The sequence below is a fragment of the Acipenser ruthenus genome, chromosome 1 (assembly GCF_902713425.1).
Source record: "Acipenser ruthenus chromosome 1, fAciRut3.2 maternal haplotype, whole genome shotgun sequence".
NCBI classification, from domain to species: domain Eukaryota; kingdom Metazoa; phylum Chordata; class Actinopteri; order Acipenseriformes; family Acipenseridae; genus Acipenser; species Acipenser ruthenus.
This window is the reverse complement of record NC_081189.1, coordinates 29,089,350-29,110,692: the sequence shown is the minus strand read 5'-3', so window position 1 is coordinate 29,110,692 and position 21,343 is coordinate 29,089,350. Positions and strand designations below refer to the sequence as shown.

General features: G+C 37.5%; 2 protein-coding genes and 1 pseudogene across 4 annotated transcripts in view; 1 reads left to right on the top strand and 2 right to left on the bottom strand.

Moving 5' to 3' along the window:
* LOC117411697 (low-density lipoprotein receptor-related protein 2-like) overlaps positions 1 to 1,122 on the top strand; it is a 38,160-nt gene extending 37,038 nt beyond the window's left edge. For all 3 annotated transcript variants that reach the window (XM_059023053.1, XM_059023051.1, XM_059023050.1), the window contains 2 exons: positions 626 to 731; positions 1,020 to 1,122. In XM_059023053.1, coding sequence (XP_058879036.1) covers positions 626 to 731; positions 1,020 to 1,046 — 133 coding nt within the window. In that variant the 3' untranslated portion in view covers positions 1,047 to 1,122. The remainder of the gene's footprint in view (positions 1 to 625; positions 732 to 1,019) is intronic.
* A 4,010-nt stretch (positions 1,123 to 5,132) lies between these two features.
* LOC117411693 (claudin-23-like) lies at positions 5,133 to 7,756 on the bottom strand. Its single transcript, XM_034019372.3, has one exon. The coding sequence runs from the start codon at positions 7,415 to 7,417 to the stop codon at positions 6,632 to 6,634; it is 786 nt and encodes a 261-aa protein (XP_033875263.3). The 5' UTR covers positions 7,418 to 7,756; the 3' UTR covers positions 5,133 to 6,631.
* Positions 7,757 to 7,824: 68 nt separating this feature from the next.
* Positions 7,825 to 11,019, bottom strand: LOC117411698 (claudin-23-like; annotated as a pseudogene).
* Between the last annotated feature and the right edge of the window lie 10,324 nt (positions 11,020 to 21,343).

The window sequence follows — 21,343 nt, the reverse complement described above, 5'->3', positions numbered from 1 at the left end:
GTTTGTGAGGAGCTGGCTGATTTCAAAACTCCCTTGACCTTTTTAGTCCCACAGTGCAAAATAATACCTTACTTTTATTGGATCTGTCAATGTTCCTTTCTTCACTTTTTTTAGATTTAATTTTTAGAATTGGCTTGATATTGGAATTGTGGCAAATTTAAATGTTTTTTGTATTAAATGCATTGGAATACTAGATGAAATAACCAAAAGTATGGTGTAATGAGGAGGACTAAATGGCACAAATGGAAACTGTCAAATAAGATATCTGGTTAATGCCTGACACCTGTTTAATTACCCTTGCATGGCAAGGGTGTTGCTCAGACTTGACACTTCCCTGCTTCTCAGTAGATCAGCTAAATGCTAGGCTTTTGGGCTAAATCTAGTATTTTTCAAAGATCCCAAGGTCTTTACATTTTTTGGTTTCTAAAACAAGATTGTTTGGTCTATTAAATCCACTATACCCATGACTTAATTTGAACTGGCTGAACTTCAGTACCACTGTCAATCTGTAGAAGCAAGATTCCATTTGTAGTTGGGTAACTGTACATGTTCACGAGAGGCATCAGTTGTTATAAACGTTAATTATAATTGAGCGACCTGTAACTGATAGTGTTCTATTTATCAGGAATGCACAAGCAGTTGCAACGGAGAGAGACATGAAGACAATGGACTCTTCACCAGACCAGGCTTCCAGTCAGACGTTTGCCAATGAAACCTATGATGCTGAGGCGGTAATTTGTCATATTGGTGTTTAATGGGGGGCACGTAAGGGTTTAAAACCACTCCATTTTGAATGAATGTCATGGTTTGTCTTTTAAATCAGTAGTTTCTAACATGGTGTTTTTTTTAATTTTTTTTTTTTAAATAAACATTTGTTCTGCCATTTCAATAGAATTATTTCTTGAAATTTATGTATAGTTCATTAATATTGGAGCTTCCAATGCATTTCTATTGGTGTTTTGTAATATTCCAAGTAAGGAATACATCATTATTGACTTTCTTTTTATTTTTATTACCAGGAACTGATGAGCCCGTTGGAAACGTAGAAGCCTTTAGATGTTGCCAGAATAAAAATATATATTGTATTTTGTGTTGACTAATAAAGTTTGAAGTCTAAGATAAGCACTTTTGTTTTTTTTCATTTTGAAAAATAATTGTCCCCAGAATGACAATAAAATAGGCCTCTGTACTTGGAAAGAAATTACTTTTGTTATAAATATTGAGGCTGACATCATTTGTGGTTCTTGTACCAGACCTAAGAAAATTAATAAATACTTAGTATAGAATCTTGCCTTTTTAAATGTCATCTCGGACAATCGGAGCACTTTATTTAACAAGAGGACCTTGTCTGGTTTTAGTGTCTTACACCCCTGTTTTATAGCTGACAATGATTTAAGTTTATTTCGCAGACGTCTTTTATTCAAAGCAACAGAGACTAGGGTGTGTGAACAACACATCAGCTGCAGAGTCGCAATATCTCATCCGAAAGATGGCGCACAAGGAGGTTAAGCGACTTGCTCAGGGACACACAGAGTGATCTGGGACTTGAACCGGGGACCTCCTGGTTACAAGCCCTTTTCTTTAACTGCTGGACCACACAGCCTCCTCCTACAATGATGCTGTACAACCTGGCAGAACTACAGAAGCTGAAATGTTTAAAGGGTTATTTGATAGTTAAACATTTACATATTCTGTAATAGTTTACAGAAACATTTGGTAAACTACTGTAGTAAATTAAAAAATATGGTTCACCATACCCTTCCAAACGTTCTGTAAACCTACACTAATTGTAAACCATGTAAAAATAAGTATACTCCATACAACTGTAGTATGCTTCAGCAATGGTTTACAATAATACCCTTGTCACATTTATGGATGTAGTCCTATATAGACATATTCGTACTGTTCTAAACAAAGTAGTCTCCAACATGTGTTCATAAAAAATAAATTAGTAAGTAGTTTAATATTTAAAAGATGTACTAAACATTTAATATCCAGTCGCTGTGTGACCTACAACACCTGAAGACGGTATCCACCCAACTCTGGGGGGGGGGGGGGAGGGGGTCAAAGCAAAATTGCATATTATAAAATGGGGCATTACTGAAGTACAATATTGATCTGTAAAATGACTGATTGGCTTACACAATCCTATTTTTTCTTTGTTGATCATATAAAATACACATCACCATTTATCCAAAGTGGTTGTGGAATTGTACTTGATTGGGTGGTAGAAATATTTGTGACCTTTGTGTCAATGTATTTCACATTTGCAGTTTAAAAGGCTGGTCACATTCCAAAATCAAATGTCATTCCATTCACCGTGCAAACAATCGAAACAATTGAAACTGGTTTTACAGCTGCCAAACCAGCCAGTTTCTGTTGAAAAACAACTCTGCCAAAACATGTGTATGAACTTTTTTTTTTTTTTTTTTTTTTTTAAAGCTGCAATGTCCCACAATCCTGTTCAATTGTACATTAAATAGGATTCCTGGGTGACTGTATACATTATTTCATAGTTTAACCACCTGTGTACCCTGCTTAATTGGAACCAGTTGGTTTTCATTACATTACCTATGGTAGTTTAACCTGCAGGTGGGCATACAAGCTTCCTCTTTCCTTAACACTTTTTTGTCACTAGGCATCCTGTTGCAACTCCATGCAGCAGCACGAGGCATAGCTGTCATATCTGAGCTCCATTTTTCCCTTTGTTCACATAGCTGGTTATTTGTCTAACACAACATTTTACAAGCCCCACCCGTACAGCCTAGTATTTGTTACCATGGACTTGCGAGGCAAAACATATAACACATTTAATTTCTTACATAGTTAAGTATGTGTTTAAGAAAGCAGATGGGACAGGAAATAAAAAATAGATTTGTGCCATTTTTTCTCCCAATTCAATTTCCTGAAACTATTTACAGTATTATATATAATTATATAAAAAAAATAAAGGAATGAGGAAATCAAAGACCATGCTGGAACCCATAGCTGAATTTGTTGAATAAAACTGCTATCTTTCTTCATAGTTATATCTAGGGCTTCTGTTTTTCAGTATTTAGCAATTACATTTTTTGGTTATTTCTATTTTTGACTTTTGCAAAAAAAAATTTGGGGGGGGGAGGGAGAGTCTTGCTTTTTATGTGCTGTAATAAATTATTGTTTTTGGTAACTTAATTGTTTTTCTGTCACCAATATGTATAGTAATTTGACAGTACTTATTTGGTATTATTTGTTTATTTAGCAGACGCCTTTATCCAAGGCGATTTACAGAGACTAGGGTGTGTGAACTATGCATCAGCTGCAGAGTCACTTACAATTACGTCTCACCCGAAAGACGGAGCACAAGGAGGTTAAGTGACTTGCTCAGGGTCACACAATGAGTCAGTGGCTGAGGTGGGATTTGAACCAGGGACCTCCTGGTTACAAGCCCTTTTCTTTAACTACTGGACCACACAGCCTCCAACTTGTGCCACCTTTCCTTTACTGTCCTCCACAACAAAATCCTTATGGTAACGGGCATATTCTGGTGGTTCTGTGTAGGCTTTTTTCATTTTGCAATTAAACTCCCAACTGCATAAATACTTCCTATCAAACTAATATATCTTTAAATCTCGGGAGCAAGAACAAGGCTTCGTATTAAATTATAATTTATTTTTAAACCGTGCAAGCATGTACAATCCTCCAATACAAATGTAGGAATTTGTCGCCACTAATTAGTTGGGGTGGATTTAAAGTATTCAGAACGAATCAATGCGCGAAGTCAGGAAGGGGGGACATTACCCAGTTGCTCTAGGAAAGTATATATTGTGACTATCGGTTCCCGCAGGCAGGGGTTTCTTACAGGTGGAGGTGTGACGTGTACGCGGGTCCTCCTGTGCTGAAGCAGAGCACCGATATCGCGGTACAATTAAGAACCGTCTCCCTTGCGGGAGCTGGTATCGGGCTTATGTCTTAATTTTGATTGCGTCACCTATCAACCCTGAATCCTACCCCCGTAACATGCTACACTCTCCCCTGTCAGCCTTTAGTCCGCCCTCGGACTTTCATAAGAACATAAGAAAGTTTACAAACGAGAGGAGGCCATTCAGCCCATCTTGCTCGTTTGGTTGTTAGTAGCTTATTGATCCCAGAATCTCATCAAGCAGCTTCTTGAAGGATCCCAGGGTGTCAGCTTCAACAACATTACTGGGGAGTTGGTTCCAGACCCTCACAATTCTCTGTGTAAAAAAGTGCCTCCTATTTTCTGTTCTGAATGCCCCTTTATCTAATCTCCATTTATGACCCCTGGTCCTTTTTTCTTTTTTCAAGTCAAAGAAGTCCCTCGGGTTGACATTGTCTATACCTTTTAGGATTTTGAATGTTTGAATCAGATCGCCGCGTAGTCTTCTTTGTTCAAGACTGACCAGCCTACAGGCTTCCAATAGCATGCCGGAGTACCTGAAACCCACTCTGACGCCACTGTAGCGCCGTCCCTTTTCTTTGCAGCGCCAGCAATAAAGCTGAAAAGGTGAGTGTCGTTTAGTCTTTTGTTTATTAACAGAACTGCAACACAACTATAGTTGGCTTCCCCTCTTACACCGTAGGCAGCTACTGTCTCTCATTCAAGGCTGTTGCACACACTTTTTTAATGGCTCACCGCCACCACTCACACACGTGCACACCCGCAGTCCTCTGCGGCTGCGCAGACACACTCGCCTGCATACCAGTACACACAACGCATATAACACAGAACACCCACAGCAGCGGGTCTTTTGAGGCCCCAGTTGTCCGGGTCGCTATGATATATATAATTTAAAGTCAGCGTGAACTCAGTGTTTTTATGGTGTTTTAGTGGTTAAACACCAGTCATTTTTTTATTTTTGTATTGTGGGGTTTTTATCTGTTAAAACCGAAAATCAGAAGTCCTAGAACTATCTTAGGGGACTTTTTATACACCACATATTCTGTAAATATTTACATTTGTCCATGTTTTAGGGGAAGTCAGGTGATCAAAGAAAGGATAAGAACTACTTAAACTATCCATTTTTGCTTCCCTGATGAATCCTCTCCTTATGGAGAAAATGTACTGCTCATCTACTGTATGTCTCAATCACTTCTCAGAGTTCATATTTCAGCACATAGAAATAAGAGCAAACATTTAAAGAACATTTATTTTTTACATATTCACTGTAGGCAAAATGTATTTTACAGCCAGTTCATGTTTTGCAGTAACCTTTACATCATTAAGTAGGGAAGCATTTTCATATTTCAGCAGCATGGGTACTTGAGCAGTCAGCAAGTGATTCTGTGTTATATTGCTCTGTTCCCCAATCATTGTTTCTAATACTGGTGCTGTTGACTAATCAATGACTTCCTTATCCCAGGAATCTATGTGTCTCTGTGACATCCGGCCCTATAGTCAAAGAACCCAGCTTTAAAATGATACTGACACATTTACTTACAGGAATAAGAAAAACAATGATGATGATGATGATGATGATGATGAACATTCCTTCACAATAAATGCCTCTTACTCCACAACAGACAAATCTTCCATCTAACGCCTTTATTAAGATAATGGCATTAAAATTAGTTTTACTTCAATGTATGATATATTGTAATTAGGAATAATGCAAGTAAGTAACTTATCTAAGATGTACGAGATAACAACAAAATGCTAATTTCCTCTAAAAAAGTGTTCAAAATATAAAAGCATAAGTCCTGATATGAAAAACCATAGCTAAAGCATGAAACGAAGACAAGTCAGGTTGCTGTAAAACAGAACTTTCACCTGTGTATGCCCACGTTCCTGATTCTCTTTTGGATTTTTTGGGTTAAATAATTATATTATGTGTTAATCCCACCACACATTGTTCTTTAAACTACATGCAATTTGAAAATGTATCATTTATTTTAGTTTGTGCATGTTCTAGCTCTTTGAAAATCAAATCGTTCTGAAACAAGATATGTTTTATAATTTCTATTGCAAATGTATTGATCTTTTAAAGATTACAAATCAAATGTAAGTAAAATAATGAGTTCCAAACATGAAAGAGGGAGTAGTGCTGGGTTTTGAGAATCCTCTGTGTGAGTGTGCACTGTGCTTCTATCAATAGACACCTTTTTCAGTGCAGGCAGTACTAAAATGCTCAGTTTGAATGTCATATTACACACAAAATACAATTAAATTATCTCCTTATCAGATTATACCCGCCTGTATTGTATCTTAATATTGTATAGTAGACGCTCTTCAAAAGTCAAATAAGCCTTTGTTTATAAAAAAAAAATGACAATGGAATCATAAACTAACAGTGAACTAATTACAATTGTTTTTTTTTCATCTATCCTTCTCAGAGTCATCATCGTCCAAGAACCATAGTGTCTTTACAAATGGTTACAAATTCGCAATATGGATCCACTGTTTCAGAGGGCTCGTTCGCTTGTGTTAGAAAAGAAAGTGCAGTTAAAAGAAAGTCCTGTTGTACAAATTCTACGAAAAAGCAAACACAGTATATTCACCTCCACTGTGTGCCTTTCCATTAGTTGGTTGACCCGAAGGCCTTTGTCAGTTAAGTGTTACATCCAATCATTTCTCTGAACACATGTTCCTTCATAGAAAAAAAAAATATTCCACATGAAAATGAAAGTTAGGTTAAAAATCTGCATCACACGGTTCGTTTGTGCTGAAGTCGGTGATGTTAACTGTTTTTTTGGGTGCAGGCTTTACAGGTGGAACAGTAAAATCGCCGACCTCAATCGGTCTTCTCAAGGATGTAGGCTGCTGGGGCCTGGTAAAATCACGCGCATCAACTGTCTTGATAACGGATTTGGATGAACTTGGGTTATTGTGGTAATATTTGTTGGAGTGGCTGTTGGTCAGTTGCTCCTTTTTTTTAAAGCACAACTGGAACAAACAAATAATCAAGGCCCCACCACCGACGAACATGAAACAGCTACCGATATATCCCAGGACGATGCAGTACCCCACACGAATATCCGAGCCCGACGCGTTGATCGTGTTCAGGAGGCTGGTGTACCAAGCGATTGGAATAATACACAAGATACCTGAAATGAAGATCAAGATACCTCCTAATCCAGCCACCAACAGGTTCGGCGTTTCTTCCCAGCACCTGATCCCTAGGGACGCTACCACAATCCCCGCCATGGTTACGATTAACGAGGCAATCATCAGACCCTTGGCTGAGGTAATGACTTGTTGTTTAAAGTAGTCTTCATCTGTTTGGCCACATTTGAGAGTACGGGAAGTATCAAATGCTTGACAGATATCCCAGATTCCCTGTTGGAGCACCTCATCTTGTGCCCCGCCCTTAATGTTCCTCACCTCCCTCCAGTTCGGGGCCACAGTAGAGACGAGATCCAAAACCAACCCGCAAGGGGCCAGAACGATCCCGATAATCATGACCGCTGGGGTACGCATGGTGGTGTGTGCTCTTCCAGTCGACTTGGCATAAGTCTGATTTAGTTTGTAAGTTTGACTGCGCTCTCTGTACTGCTGTGTTGTGGTGAAACTGGCAGTGGGTGGGACCTAGGCTGCACTAGTTTTGTGAGATATTTATCTGTGGGTTGGTATTCTGGAGCTGCAGGAACAACAGGTGTCACATTACACTGCCAGCAACAATGGCCCTGCCTTTTATTATGAGATGTGGGAGAATAAAAAGAAATAGGATATGGAAAGCGCCAGTGGAAAACCTTTATGCTTGTTTGTTTTGTATGTTTCCTCAACATGAATTTCCATAAAATGTTACTCTTACCTGATACTTATATACCAGAATACCAGACTAACTGGAATCTGGGCAGGGATTGCCATGTGTAGCCTTTACTATAAACCTGTGTGTTGTTTTCTTTACTTTTTTCTTTTTTCTTTTCCTATTAGGAAGCTTAATATACAACTATGTATTGGGAAAATAACTATAGTTATTTTAGTTAGCCCCTAACTCCAGTTTAGCAGAACTAAAAAGTAACTACAGTCCCTTACTTTACAGTATTGGAAGCACTTTTTGGGGGAGTTTGAGAGTAGTTGTTTTACAGGTAACAAGTGCAGGGACAGTTCTATGTATGATAATCACCAATGAGTACCACTCTGTCAAATCATAAACAACAGAAACCAATTCAAACCAGAGGGTCACCAGAACTTTAAAAACACCCCAACAAAATGAATGATTGCACAGGAGAACATGTTTGTATTCATGAACATACAAAACAACAATGTAAAAACCATTCCCTCGAGCGGAAATGCTAGTTGGTAAAAATGATACTGGTAATTCGACAAAAAGGACAGATGTTTACTGAACCTCCAAACTATTAGAAACCAGTTTAAAGTTTTTTTAAAAAAATAATTCTCTCATGCAGCAGAACATGCTTTTACATATCACTTCTATCAAGAGGAAAAAATGTAAGCAGGTTGAGACCCAGCAGTTCGGGGGTTTTCCAGTTTAAACTGGGTATCAGAAATCTCTTGGATTGATCTACGGCTATTGACCTTTATTTAAAAAAGAAAGGAAACACACAGGATTACTACTAGTTGGACTCGTAGCAGGCCTACTAGATTAACCGTACCACACTTTTCTGAAATTAACACATATTGTGAATAATAATCAATCGTGTATCTTGTTTTGTTTTTTTTGCTTGTTTTTTATTACTTTTGTTTGGGATAGGCAGATGTTTCAATAGCATTGCACATAAAAACTAAGTCTTCTGTTGCTTGTTGGTACCTGTTCACTCCCTGTGCTGTGCCACGTGTTCTATCTGGTGTGAGAGCATTGAACAGAAATAGACAAACCGTGGTTAGGTGAGGCAGCAACAGCAACTTTGTCAGCTGTGTTTGAAATAAGTGCAAATGCTAAATTCAGGTATAAAAACAAACATGACCCAAATATAAAGAAAAATGAGACCATATGCGATAATGTTACAAGTGCTAACACTAAATAGGAAAACACAACTGAAAATACTTCATTGTTCTTTTTAACCCAATTTGGAAAACAGCCCTTTTCAGTTTTTATACAGCATAGTTTCCTGCTGCTGCAGCTTGTAGCTGGACTTTGAGTCTGTATGTGAAACTACCCTGGAAACTAGAAAATTAGTGGTCATAGTGCCAAAGAATCATAGCTTTAACATGATTGTGGGACACCACAGTTTAAAATTATTTTTTAAATCTGTCTCTATTATTCCCAATAATAGATGTGTTGTACATTTCAGAAAACAATGCTGAAATTAGTAAGTTCTAATACCACAGTTCCAAATAGGGTGAAGCATCGTTGTAAAACTTGTAAAACTGGTCCAATAGGTTAAGACTGCCTTTTCTCTTATGCCATCACCACCTGTTGCTTCACATGGACAACAGATGAGCTACCACTTCTTACCTAGAAATAAATGCTACGAAATAAAAAATAAAGCTTACACGTGTTTATTACATATTGCACATATTCACTGACATATAATCATAATAGCACCCTCCAAACCAGCCAGTCGCTCTCTCATTATTTGACTCATAATTAGATGCCTCCCACTGCCACGTTTGTTTAAGCAGTGTATCGTTTTTGTTCACAGCACCATGACAGTGTCCACCTAATTTTATAAACCCCCAATATAACCCTTTATTAATTACTGTTTGCTGATAGGTATTTGTTGACTTTTCCAAAGACTTTGACATGAGTAGCGTTTTTTTTTTTTTTTTTTTTTAGTTTTTTTTAATTAGAATTAGTTGCTGAAATCGTGTTATCCATTTCTATATATTTTTAACTTCATAAAGAAATATTAATCATTTTCAAAAACAGAAAAAAAATCCCTTTTCAATCGCACAGTGAGTTTTTTGTAGTTTAGAAATCTGCATAAAATGGTCGATTTGTGCAGAAGTCGGCTATTGTTTGATGGGGTGCAACCTGTGTGGGTCGCCCAGTAAAATCGCAAACTTCGGTCGATCTTCCGGGCACTCTTGATGTGAAATGGGCAGGCTGCTGGTGCCTGATAAAATCAGGCACATCAACGCTATTTATGGAGGACCTGGGTGAAGTTGCGTTATTGTAGTATTTGTTTAAGTAGCTGTTGGGCGGCTTTTCTTTTTTACGGAGCCACAACTGGAACAAACAGACAGTCAAGGCTCCGCCACCGACGAACATGAAACAGCTACCGATATATCCCAGGACGATGCTGTACCCCACACGAATATCCGAGCCCGACGCATTGATCGTGTTCAGGAGGCTGGTGTACCAAGCGATTGGAATGATACACAAGATACCTGAAATGAAGATCAAGATACCTCCCAATCCAGCCACCAACAGGTTCGGCGTTTCTTCCCAGCACCTGATCCCTAGGGACGCTACCACAATCCCCGCCATGGTTACGATTAACGAGGCAATCATCAGGCCTTTGGCTGAGGTAATGACTTGTTGTTTAAAGTAGTCTTCATCTGTTTGGCCACATTTGAGAGTACGGGAAGCATCAAACGCTTGACAGATATCCCAGATTCCCTGTTGGAGCACCTCATCTTGTGCCCCGCCCTTAATGTTCCTCACCGATCCAGTTCGGGGCCACAGTAGAGACGAGATCCAAAACCAACCCGCAAGAGGCCAGAACGATCCCGATAATCATGACCACTGGGGTACGCATGGTGGTATGCAAGCGCGCTGTGCTTTTCAGATTTAAATGAATCTGCACAAGTTTGACGATTTTCTGATCTATGCATCTAGGTCTTCTGGTCAAACCGGAAAAATAGCCTGACAGAAACTTTAGGAGGTGGGGTCTGGCTCCACTAGATAAGGTACTGGTTATGTTGTGGTATTCTGGAGCAACCAGTTGTCACCTTACACTAGCCGGTCCCACAGTGTACTTGTGATATTTATATTACGTGGAGATGGTCTGAGATTAAAATCTTCAAAGTGTTTGCTTTATGTTGTTTTCTATGTTTCTATCCTTTTTTTATTTTCCTTGATTCCTGTACAAAACTAGAATTTAAGAAGAGAATGTCATGCAAGCAATGATATGTAGCTTAATTACACGTCTCCTTGGAATGAGACTGAGCCAGATACTGTCGCTTTGTAATGCTGGTGTTCTAGTTCATCGACCATACTTATGTAATGAATTGTCTTCTCAGTCCATTGAATTAAATGGATAGGCAAGGACTGGAACGCAAACAATGCGGTTCAAAGGCAGGTCTCACAATTCAACTGAAGAGCAAGTTGGTCGAGAGGTAAGGACGTATTATTATTAACTCGTCAGCCGCTAGGAGGAGATTCATTACACTTACTTTACAACACGTTTATTTCCAACATACCGAATTGAACTACATTGTAACTGCAACATTGGAAAACACTGCAACTTCATCGCGCTGTAGCATTTGCCCCTACCGATTATCGCTATCAATATTGCACTTCAAAGCTGACTGCACAGCACCTGGTTCATTCAGTTTAGTATCCATTATTAAGCTCCACGCAACTGCAGGTGGTTTGCAGTTTTTAAAATTATACGTAATAGACTATCATCTACTATTTCATAGTTTTAATTTGTTATGGAACATTATTCACCATTCATTACTGTTTCTGAACTCATGACTAAGATTTGAGGCCAGTATAAAAATGGCCACAGAGAGCTAATTTGGGTTTCTCTGAAATTAAAAACGACTCCATTAACCCGTTGAACTCGTTAAACTAGAGAAGGCACTTGCCAAAACATGTGTCAGCTAGACCTAAACTCAAATTACATTTATTATGGAGCCACTATCCTGATTGTGTGTGCAACTGTGTGCCATTATGTAATGATATGCAGCATGCAGTGCCAGGAACTGTACGTTTATCACAATGGTTTGATTGCTGTTTGTTTTATTATTGTGACTTAAAAAAACAGCTGTAGGGATAGCGGCAACATAATGAACACTTTCCTAGGATTGGTTTGGTATGCTGTAGTTTCACCTCCTTATATATGATGCATAACTGTCTAACTTCTAAAAGACAACCCTACTACAACGAATGACAAAGCATTCATTCAGATGATGATGTGTGCACCCCAAGCATTTATGAGATACTGATTCCATTTTGAATGCTTGAAACAATGTCCCAAGATCCATTGTATGAGTCACATTAAACCTTCTTGAGGTGTAGTATTGGCAGATCTCTAAAATTCTGAGAAGGCCAGTTTCTAGGTTTTACAGGAGCCAACATTAATTTCCAGAAAGCTAGAATGTTTAAAATTCCATGAACTGTGTTTTTAAATGTAGCACATACCTGTTCAAGGAATTTCAATTGCACAGAACGCAGCGTGGCTGTATTGCCATCCACAGCTTGCTTACAGTTGTATTATTTTATTGAGCTACAGTGAAACTTGGACATGGCCTTCTTTAACCACTGCAGATTATTGCAGGACCATGAAACAATTTGGAAGTACAAACTGAAAAAGTCTGGATTCTGCCAACATAGAGGGTGCAGAACAGTAATCTATGGAAGAACAAGAATCATTCAGGAATCATCATTTAGCATCAAATTGTTTGGATGAATTCAAAAAAGGTTTCATCGACTCTTGTTTGTAAAGAGGTTTTAGAGTTCAAGGCATTTTTTCATCCCAAATTATCGAACACTCAACAGTGCTGAATTTTGAAATACTAAAAGAAACTCAAATGATTGTTATTCTTATTTATTTCTTAGCAGACACCCTTATCCAGGGCGACTTACAATTGTTACAAGATATCACATTATTTTTACAACAACAAATGTTTTGACTAGTTAGAATGCTTAGATATTTGTGAATGAGGTCCGTTGACAAGTGTTTCTCTTTCATTAATACATGTTGCAATTTAAACTTTGGAGCAAAACATTTTGAATGGTGCTCCATTTGTTTCTCTGGACACTTGTGTGATATTGAAGCCAGTATGTAAAACAAATGCTGATGGGGCTTAAATAGTTTCGTTTGTTTGTTTCATTTTAAAGTAGTGAAAACTTATCACTGTACAATAGCTTAGTAAATCTGTCCCACACACTTTTTAACATCTATTTAAAAATTGTTAATCAAACCTGCAAACTTACTAACATCGGGCTAAGATTATAAACAGTAAGATTCTAAATACATTCACCATGGTATATGACAGACTATGGCTGGGCGGTTTGACATTATCCGGAATTTATGAAATAATAAAAAAAAACACTATATTGAAATATGTACTGTATATACTGCAGCTAAATAGGAATAGTTAAATGGTGTCAACAAGCCATGTGATACAAACTATCACTTCAATATATGGGTGTACTATATATTATATTATGTTATCAATGCATAGTGGCCCCTTAGATAAAATAGATCATTAATGTATTTGGATTTTGCTTTACAAACTGAACAAGAAAGAGAGCGCCTGTATGGCTGTAGTTATGGGAGTTATGACTATTAAATTATATTTTAAGAAACGGAAATTCTCTTGAAAAATCAATAGTGCAGCAATTACAACGTTTCACCACCAGATGGCGTCACCAAAAAATCTAGCAAAAGGGAAAGACTGTTAATTAAAATTAGAATCCAAAATAACAAATACGACCTGATTTTATCCCACATCCTTAATAACTACCTTTTATACCTTTATTAACCCAAATGCAATAGGTGTATCTGTTTCTGACGATTCTTAAAAAATAAAACACAGTGCAAGAATAAACCATCCTCAAGAACCTGCTTTGTTAACTTAAGTTCATGCGAGTTTATATTTATAAATGAGTGTATATTAATAAAGTATTGTGCAAATAAATATTGGTTTAGGTTACCAATTTTTAGGATCTAAATCTCACAGGGAAAGCCTAGAATAGACAGATGTTTAGACAAGCTTAGACAATTTCCAAAAAGAACACCCATATTATGCTCTGTGTAGTTTTGAATTTGTGTTTATTTATGTATGTATTTATGTATTAGTATGTTTGTTTATTGAGGAGATTTGCAATTGACATAGTGTGACCTCTTTTGCTAAGCTTTATCTCCAGGGCAATTTCTCTTAATAAAAAACAATATTATCATCAAACTCATTTACAATGTATAAATCAACCTTTAAATACAGAGTTGCTTATTTACAATGCTGCTTGTAAAAAAGTTTGTAAAAATGTTCTTAACTTTAAATTAACCTTGAATGTATAATACCATACGTCCACATCTGACAGTTGAGTGACTCTTTCAGAAGAAATATTTATATTTTACTCTGTGATCTTCATATGCTATAAACGGAAAAGGAACATTGTTGTCAAAACATTATTGTTGTCAAAACATGTTATGAATACATATTATGGGTAATGTATACTGTATGTATTGATACAGTTTCATGATTATGTCAGACGCTAGAAAGTTTTGTGAATACTACGTGCAAATAAAGGCTATGAAGATATACATTTTAATAAACAACAATTTCTCTAACCATATTCAGTGCTAAGCATAGGCGTAGGAAGGTATTTGACATTGAGGGGGGCCAGATTTTCAAAATGATTTCTCATTGACACTGACAAACATACTGGCAATATCTGTCAGGCACAAATGGTCAGTTCTCTGTTTAAGTATATGCAACAGCATACAGTGGTTCAGGCACTGTTGAGTCATGGTGATCCTCAGGTAGGTCTTGATGTGTCTTAGAGTGTGCTTAATGTACAAAGCTAAACAAGGTGTGTTGCTCCCTGCCTTTGCCTCTTTGCTGCTAGGTCATATTTCAGTTATCTGTAACAACATGTCATGTATGAAATTATATAATTACCCACAGTTTATAACATTTAATGATCAGTCAGATTACATTTTTCTCAGAAATGTTGTTGCAGGCATTTAATATTGAAATTAGTACAGAAAAAATGGAATGAAAAATAAGAAAAATATTCTTACAGGTGCATAATAATTTTAATGCTTGAAAAACCCTGGAAGTCACTATGAATAAAGCACAATACTATTCATATTAATGATGACTTAGCAAAGGAAAAGACTAAGGAAATCTGTGGGGACAGTTCGTACTTAACTGCTTTTGTGACACCATATCTTATCTGCGGTGACAGTAACTTGATTAATAAATTAGGCTCATAATGTCATTTAAAATTAAACATTGTCAGAGCTGTTTACTGTTCGTCTGCAAGGGGCTTACATATAGGGTAATGCGCATTAATAGTCTAAATATTCTGCTCTTAAGAAAAATAGTAAAATACATACCTGAGCTCTTCATTGAACTGTTGCCAAGCAACCATTGGAAGTGAAAAAAAGGTGTGTTGTGATTTCCGGTCTCGTTACACCGCTCTCATTGGTTGTTGTTAAGTTGTGCATCAACAAATTACCATTATTTCCCTGGGACTAGCAAAATGCTAAAAAAAAAAAAAAAAAATTGACGCCAATTTCTGTGGCGCCCAACGGATATCGTTTCCTGTGATTATTGGGGGGGGCCAAAAGATAATCTGGCCCCCCAAAACAAAATATTAGTGGAGCTTGGCCCCTGTGGTTCCTATGCCTATGGTAAGTATGATTGCCAGGATTTTGCTGATAAATGCATACACCTCTGTTGTAATTTACTTGATTAATAGGTAAAGTGGCAGTTTTCCATATACTTAACGACAAACTGACAAAAATTAAAAAATGTGACATTTCAAAATCTACAAATTTACTTTATGGCTTGACTTCTTCGATATAATTTTGTAAATTTATTTTTAATTACATGATGCTAAATAAAAGGTCTAAATTATGTTCTTATAGATTTTTTTAAAAAAAGTCTCGATCCTAAAATTTTAGGTGATGCAAAACTTTTGGTCATAGGTGTATGTCTTGTCAACAGCATACTAGATAATCTTAAATTGCTTAACAAATAAAATATGAGAGACAGTATCTTGGACCCAGTAGGGGACCCGAGTGCCTCTCTCCGGGGGGAATGAAATAAAGCAAACAAGCCGGATAACTTTTGACTGCAAATAAATGTGCCTATAGTATTTAATCAAAACACAAGTCAAGTGGAGTTATAATATACGCAGTTTTTTGGTAAAATTGTGTGTTTTTTTAGTTAGTCGGGTGTACTGAGAAAGTACTGTAAGCTGCTGCACTTGTGTGTCTTATCAGGTAGGTCTCTCTAAATGCAGTTATGTAAATTACGGCTGCCATTTATTTTCAAAACTGAGTGTTCTGATGGTACTGTTAGCATTGTTATCGTATACTGCAACAAGGGATGGTTGGTTCTATAACCACCGCTGGGTTTGCCTTGTTATATGATTCCATGTGTAGTAAACCTGTATTTATGGTTCCCGGATTAATGAAGACCGTGAACAAGTCACATATCTCCACAGCAATGTTACAATACAGATTCGGCATATTCATTCAGTCATGGCAAGTGTTTCTATTCTTATGTCCAATTCTGGTATCTATCTGTTCGATATCTACATGCCATCTTTCAAAATTAAATCTATCCATTTGGAACCGGCCAATAGTAACATTCTTGTTGTGTCTTCTGCAGTAAGATACGTAAGTATTTATACTAGGAAATATACAAATCAGTATATGAGGTTTAAATTAGTTTAGTCATTTGCCTTTTTTTATTTCATTTTGATAAAACCATATTCAATTCAGTAATTTAATAGAAATGATTATGATTTTACAGAATTACAAGGAAGTAACTGTTTAAACACAGGCATACTAAAGGAAAGACATTAGGTTTTCTATGACCCTTCTTTTTTTTTGTAACCAAAGAGATTTACTACAACAATATTAGATGGTTTCACAACCCTGATTAGCACTTATGTCGGCTTACCTAATGATAACTTGCTCTCCTTTTTCATTGTCAGTGCTCACACACAAGTTACAATGTCAGTGCCCACGTACATCTTTATGCTGTGTGACTAATTCCTGTTTTATAAAGGTTGGTTTTGGTCGGATACTGCCTAACATTCTGCATGACTGCTGGGTGGTCTTTAACTATATAATCACCCATATTATATAAAAATAGAGATGGGAAAGGTTTGTGTGGCTAATGTTTTTAGTCTCTAGCACTCAGCAAAGGGCTGCCTCTTGAGGGGAGCCTCTTGAGGGGAGCCTCTTCGATAATGAACCAGAGGGGAGCTTTTATCTCTGCAGCTGGCCTTTGCTTCCACTTCATGTTTTATTTACTAACGCCCGACACCAAAGAGAGCCACACATGTCACCTTTCTTCAAAGGCTCTGGCTGCGCCAGTCATTGTATTTCTCACTGGAGATGAAAGCAGAGGGTAATATTATGTTTAATCCACCTCAGAATATCATGCCTGCCCTTTAGTCAAAATGTATAACAAGTGTCTCTTGAGGCAGAAAGGCGATACAGTTGTGTTTCAAGATTGATTGAAAGCAGCCATTTCCTCCATGTTTTCAGGTGTCAGAGTGCTGCAATGGCCTCTGTCCCTTTTTAGAAGAAAGTATTTAATCTATATTCTCACTTAAGTACCTATTTGTAGTTGCCGTTGGTTTCCTCTGTAGACTCCCAATCTGCAACCAGTTGTTAAACCATGGTCAGTTAGCTAAAATGTAGTTTTTTATATAATTAACATTTGCAAGTACCTTCACCTACCTCCAGGATAATAGAGTCCCAATTCAAAACAGTTTGATCTTGGTCTGCTGCTATATAACCCTGTCACAGTAGCAGATGGAAACGAGGTGTCATGTCATTTTCCTATCGCATGGCTTCGGTAAAGCAGATGGCACACCCCATTCTCTTATTTCAGACTAATGCTCTCAGGTGCAGCAATTACATAAACGGGTAACAGTACCATTAAAATGTGCTATTGGTATTGGTTTTGCACCAAAATTCCAAGTAGTTTACCCTCATTCTGGAAGACCTGTAGGCTCCAGCACTGTGAGTTCAAGCCTCAGCAGGGTTCTGATACGAATGCAGTGATTTACAGATATTGAACTTGTTTATGTAAAGGTTTTATTCTGTTGTACTATTGGAGAGCCATTATTATCACAGATGAATACCTTATGTTCTAATTTTGTTATAATACATTTAATAGCTACAGTTAGAAAAGACTTGTTTTTTAAGATGGGGTTCGGAACTCGAGTTACAGAAGTTAGGTCTCCTAGAAAAAGCAGACAATTTAGATACTGTTTTATGGTCAAAGAAAAAAAGTTCACAATTTGCAATAATTGTGCAGATGAACAGCAGTATGCCATTCAATACCACTCACATCTTAAATTAGTTCAGTAAATGTTCTCTGCCATACACATCCATTCATTATATAGGCCCCAAATATGCATGCATTTTCATTTTAAAAAGAGATCTGGTACTACACTAGGTTACATAAATCTCTGTTTTCAAGCCCTGCGTTTAGATGGTTCTGCACTTCCTTGGTCATTTTCACCTGGAGGGTGGTGGTTGAATTTGGAATAAAACCAGTAATAAAACCTTAAACGATAACTCTACATGCTAAGCAACACAACAGCTTTTAGACAGACAGCGGGTTGTAAAGTGTTCTGAGTGACAATGTCTTATGCACATTTTGAGCACAAGCACACATATTCATGTGGTTGGAGTTATGCACCCTGTACATCTTACATCTTTAGGGTCTGTAAATCCGATGTTGTGATTGTATAGGGCTTGTCATGCTGTGGCAGAACGGCTGTCGTGACGTTCCCAGACCAGGAAGTTGATAGAGAAACACACAGGTGCTTGCAAGTTGAAAGTGCTGGTGCACCATTTTTATTCAAAACAATAATAAATAAAAAGGGTAGACAAAAACACTGCTCACAGAGCAAAACAAAAGGGTTGAACAAAAACAAAATCTCACACACAATACCAAACAAATACCGTGCTGGTGCAAAATTCTGAACTTTGTCAGAGGAGTCGGAAGCCAATGTAATGTTTCTGATTGAACAGGTTGCATTCAACCAGCCGGTGTTGTGAATTCAGAAAGCATGTAGGAGGGGTAGGAATATGGCAATTATAAATATTTTAACTGTTTCTTAAGAATGCAAGACTTATTATCTTAGCTTAATGTAGAAGTTGGATATGCCCAAAATTAACCTAGCTATATATATATATTTTTTCCTTAAAAGCTTCTGTTGCACACATCATACAACTATACTAGGTTATTTATCAAAATTGCCACAGAAAAGAAGTGTGAAAGATCACATTCCTGGAATGCTGTTCTTGACCTTCAAGCTGAAATAGGGAGGTCAGTTTCAGTGCTGTGAGCCGGCTTAGGAGCACCATACCAACGTCTTTTCATCCACAGTACAGAATGGTGTTGTCATCTTTGGGGTGGTCTCTTGCATCATTAGTGCAGGATTGTCAACTTGAATAGATTGTTTGATGCATTATTTTGACCAGCCAAAGCAGGCTTTTGCTGTTGTGTGTGTGTGTGTGTGTGTGTGTGTGTGCTTTTTTTGTTGCAAAAGAGAGCTTCAGTTGAAGTACCACAAGTGCCTCCTTTTAAGGCCCAACAAAGCAGAACATACATCTGTGCATTGTGAGCAGTAAAAAGCTGGAAGGTTTCCTTTCAAGCAGCTTCATGATTGAGATCTCATTGAGTTATTTCCGCTGTCCCTTGCTAAGAGGAACATATTTTATGTCCATTATCAGTTCACTTATACATTCAGTATTATACTTTTTTAAAGGAACATTGGAAGCTTTTCAGAGGCTATTTGCTTTATAATGTCTCTATATTTTATTATTACAAGAAACATTGACTTATTTTTCGTGTGGAGAAAACTAAAGAGTCAAGTAGTCAAGGCAGGATGCTTTGAGCTGGTTTGGTTACAGTAAGCCACACAAATATTGGGCATGTCAGGTGCTGTACTGTGCTATGACCTTTTGCTCTCTGCTATCACGAGTCTGATTCCCAGCAAAGGACATGCACTTACAATCAGCATGGTGCCAATAGGAAGTGCTCATTAGTGCTGACTTGAAGGCATTCTTCCTAAGGGAAGTTGTGCCATTGTTTAAGAAAGCACGGTCATCAAAATAACGTATGCAAGTTGCTAAAAGGGTAGCCGGAAGACACTTAAAGAACCTGTAAGTGCTTTTATACGGCTTTCTTCATGAGTGTGAAGAGTCCTCCGACAAGGCAAAAGCCAAAGATGGGGTGGAAAGTACAACAGATTAGTGCTACATTTGTGACGCTACATTTCTGAAATTCAACATTCTAAAACAAGCAGCATAGAAATGTCCCTTTTGTGATGTTGTCTTTTGGTGGTGATTTCCCAATACTTGTTTGGTCATGACGGCCATTTACATTTGGGTCAACTAGTTTAGGGCATTCAGTGAGTGAACCCATAAACGAATGAACTAGTTCAGTGCACCACCAAATGCATAGTTAAACATGCCCTGATGAAAGCAATGCAAATAGTGGTTTGTATGTGAAAGCGAACAAGTGACAATACTAAATCAATTCAGTCATGGACAAGCCCAAGTTCAAAAACATTATATTCAATGAGGGTGATCTAGCTTGACATGCATTTCAAGTCTTGCCTGGTGCCTAAGCTGTCCCATTAACACTGTTTTTCAATTTGAAGATGGATGTTACACCTTACCTCTTCATCCAGTGCAGTGTCTGCAAGTATAGTGAATAGTGGTGGGTAGTAGCTTACTGGCTTGTTTGTTACTCTTTGACATCTGGGATCCAATTCAAGGTACCTGTCAAGCTTGGAATCTGATCATCACCAAGAGATGAAGGCAGTACATTCTGAAACAGCAGTGTTGGCCCTGGCTGTCTAAGAACAAGTCAAGGTGTCTTTATCTGTGACAGATTGTCATTGATTTACTATAATCAGGTGAGTAAACAAATCTCTGGCAGACAAAATACAATTATTATTATTTATCAAAAAGCACTGTATCACACAAAGATATTTATTATTCACATAAAACTATTCAGTGCTTCCCACGTATTCACTTAGAACACAAAGTGAGCACAGGGCAGGGCACTTTAAGGTGATGCTCCTGGGTTGATGTTCTTAGTTTTAATTTACATGTTTTCTTTGGTTGTCACTTAATTTTCAGAGAGAAAAGGTTTCTGCCCCTTTTGCCACTTTTAAAAAGCACTGCCTCAGTGAATTTACACTGGAGTCGAGAATAGTCTAAAGGCTTTTGACATGTTTGTGAGTTAAACCACGACCGAACAGGATTGACAGACGTATGGGCTAGACTTACAGCTTGCAGAAAATGTTTATGACCACAGGATACAATTTAGAAAGAGAAAATGTTTTCATTTTAAAGGTACTAAGGTACTGGGAATGTCTGAAATAAAATAAAAATGAATCAAGTGAAATGTTGTTGAATATTTGCTAATAATGAACCATTTCCTAATTCTGTAATGTACGTTAATATGCTAGTTTTTGTTGTTAGTTTGTACCAGTAAGTTTGTATTTTAAAAAAAATGCTCCCCTAATTTAGCATAAGTGCAAAGAAATGC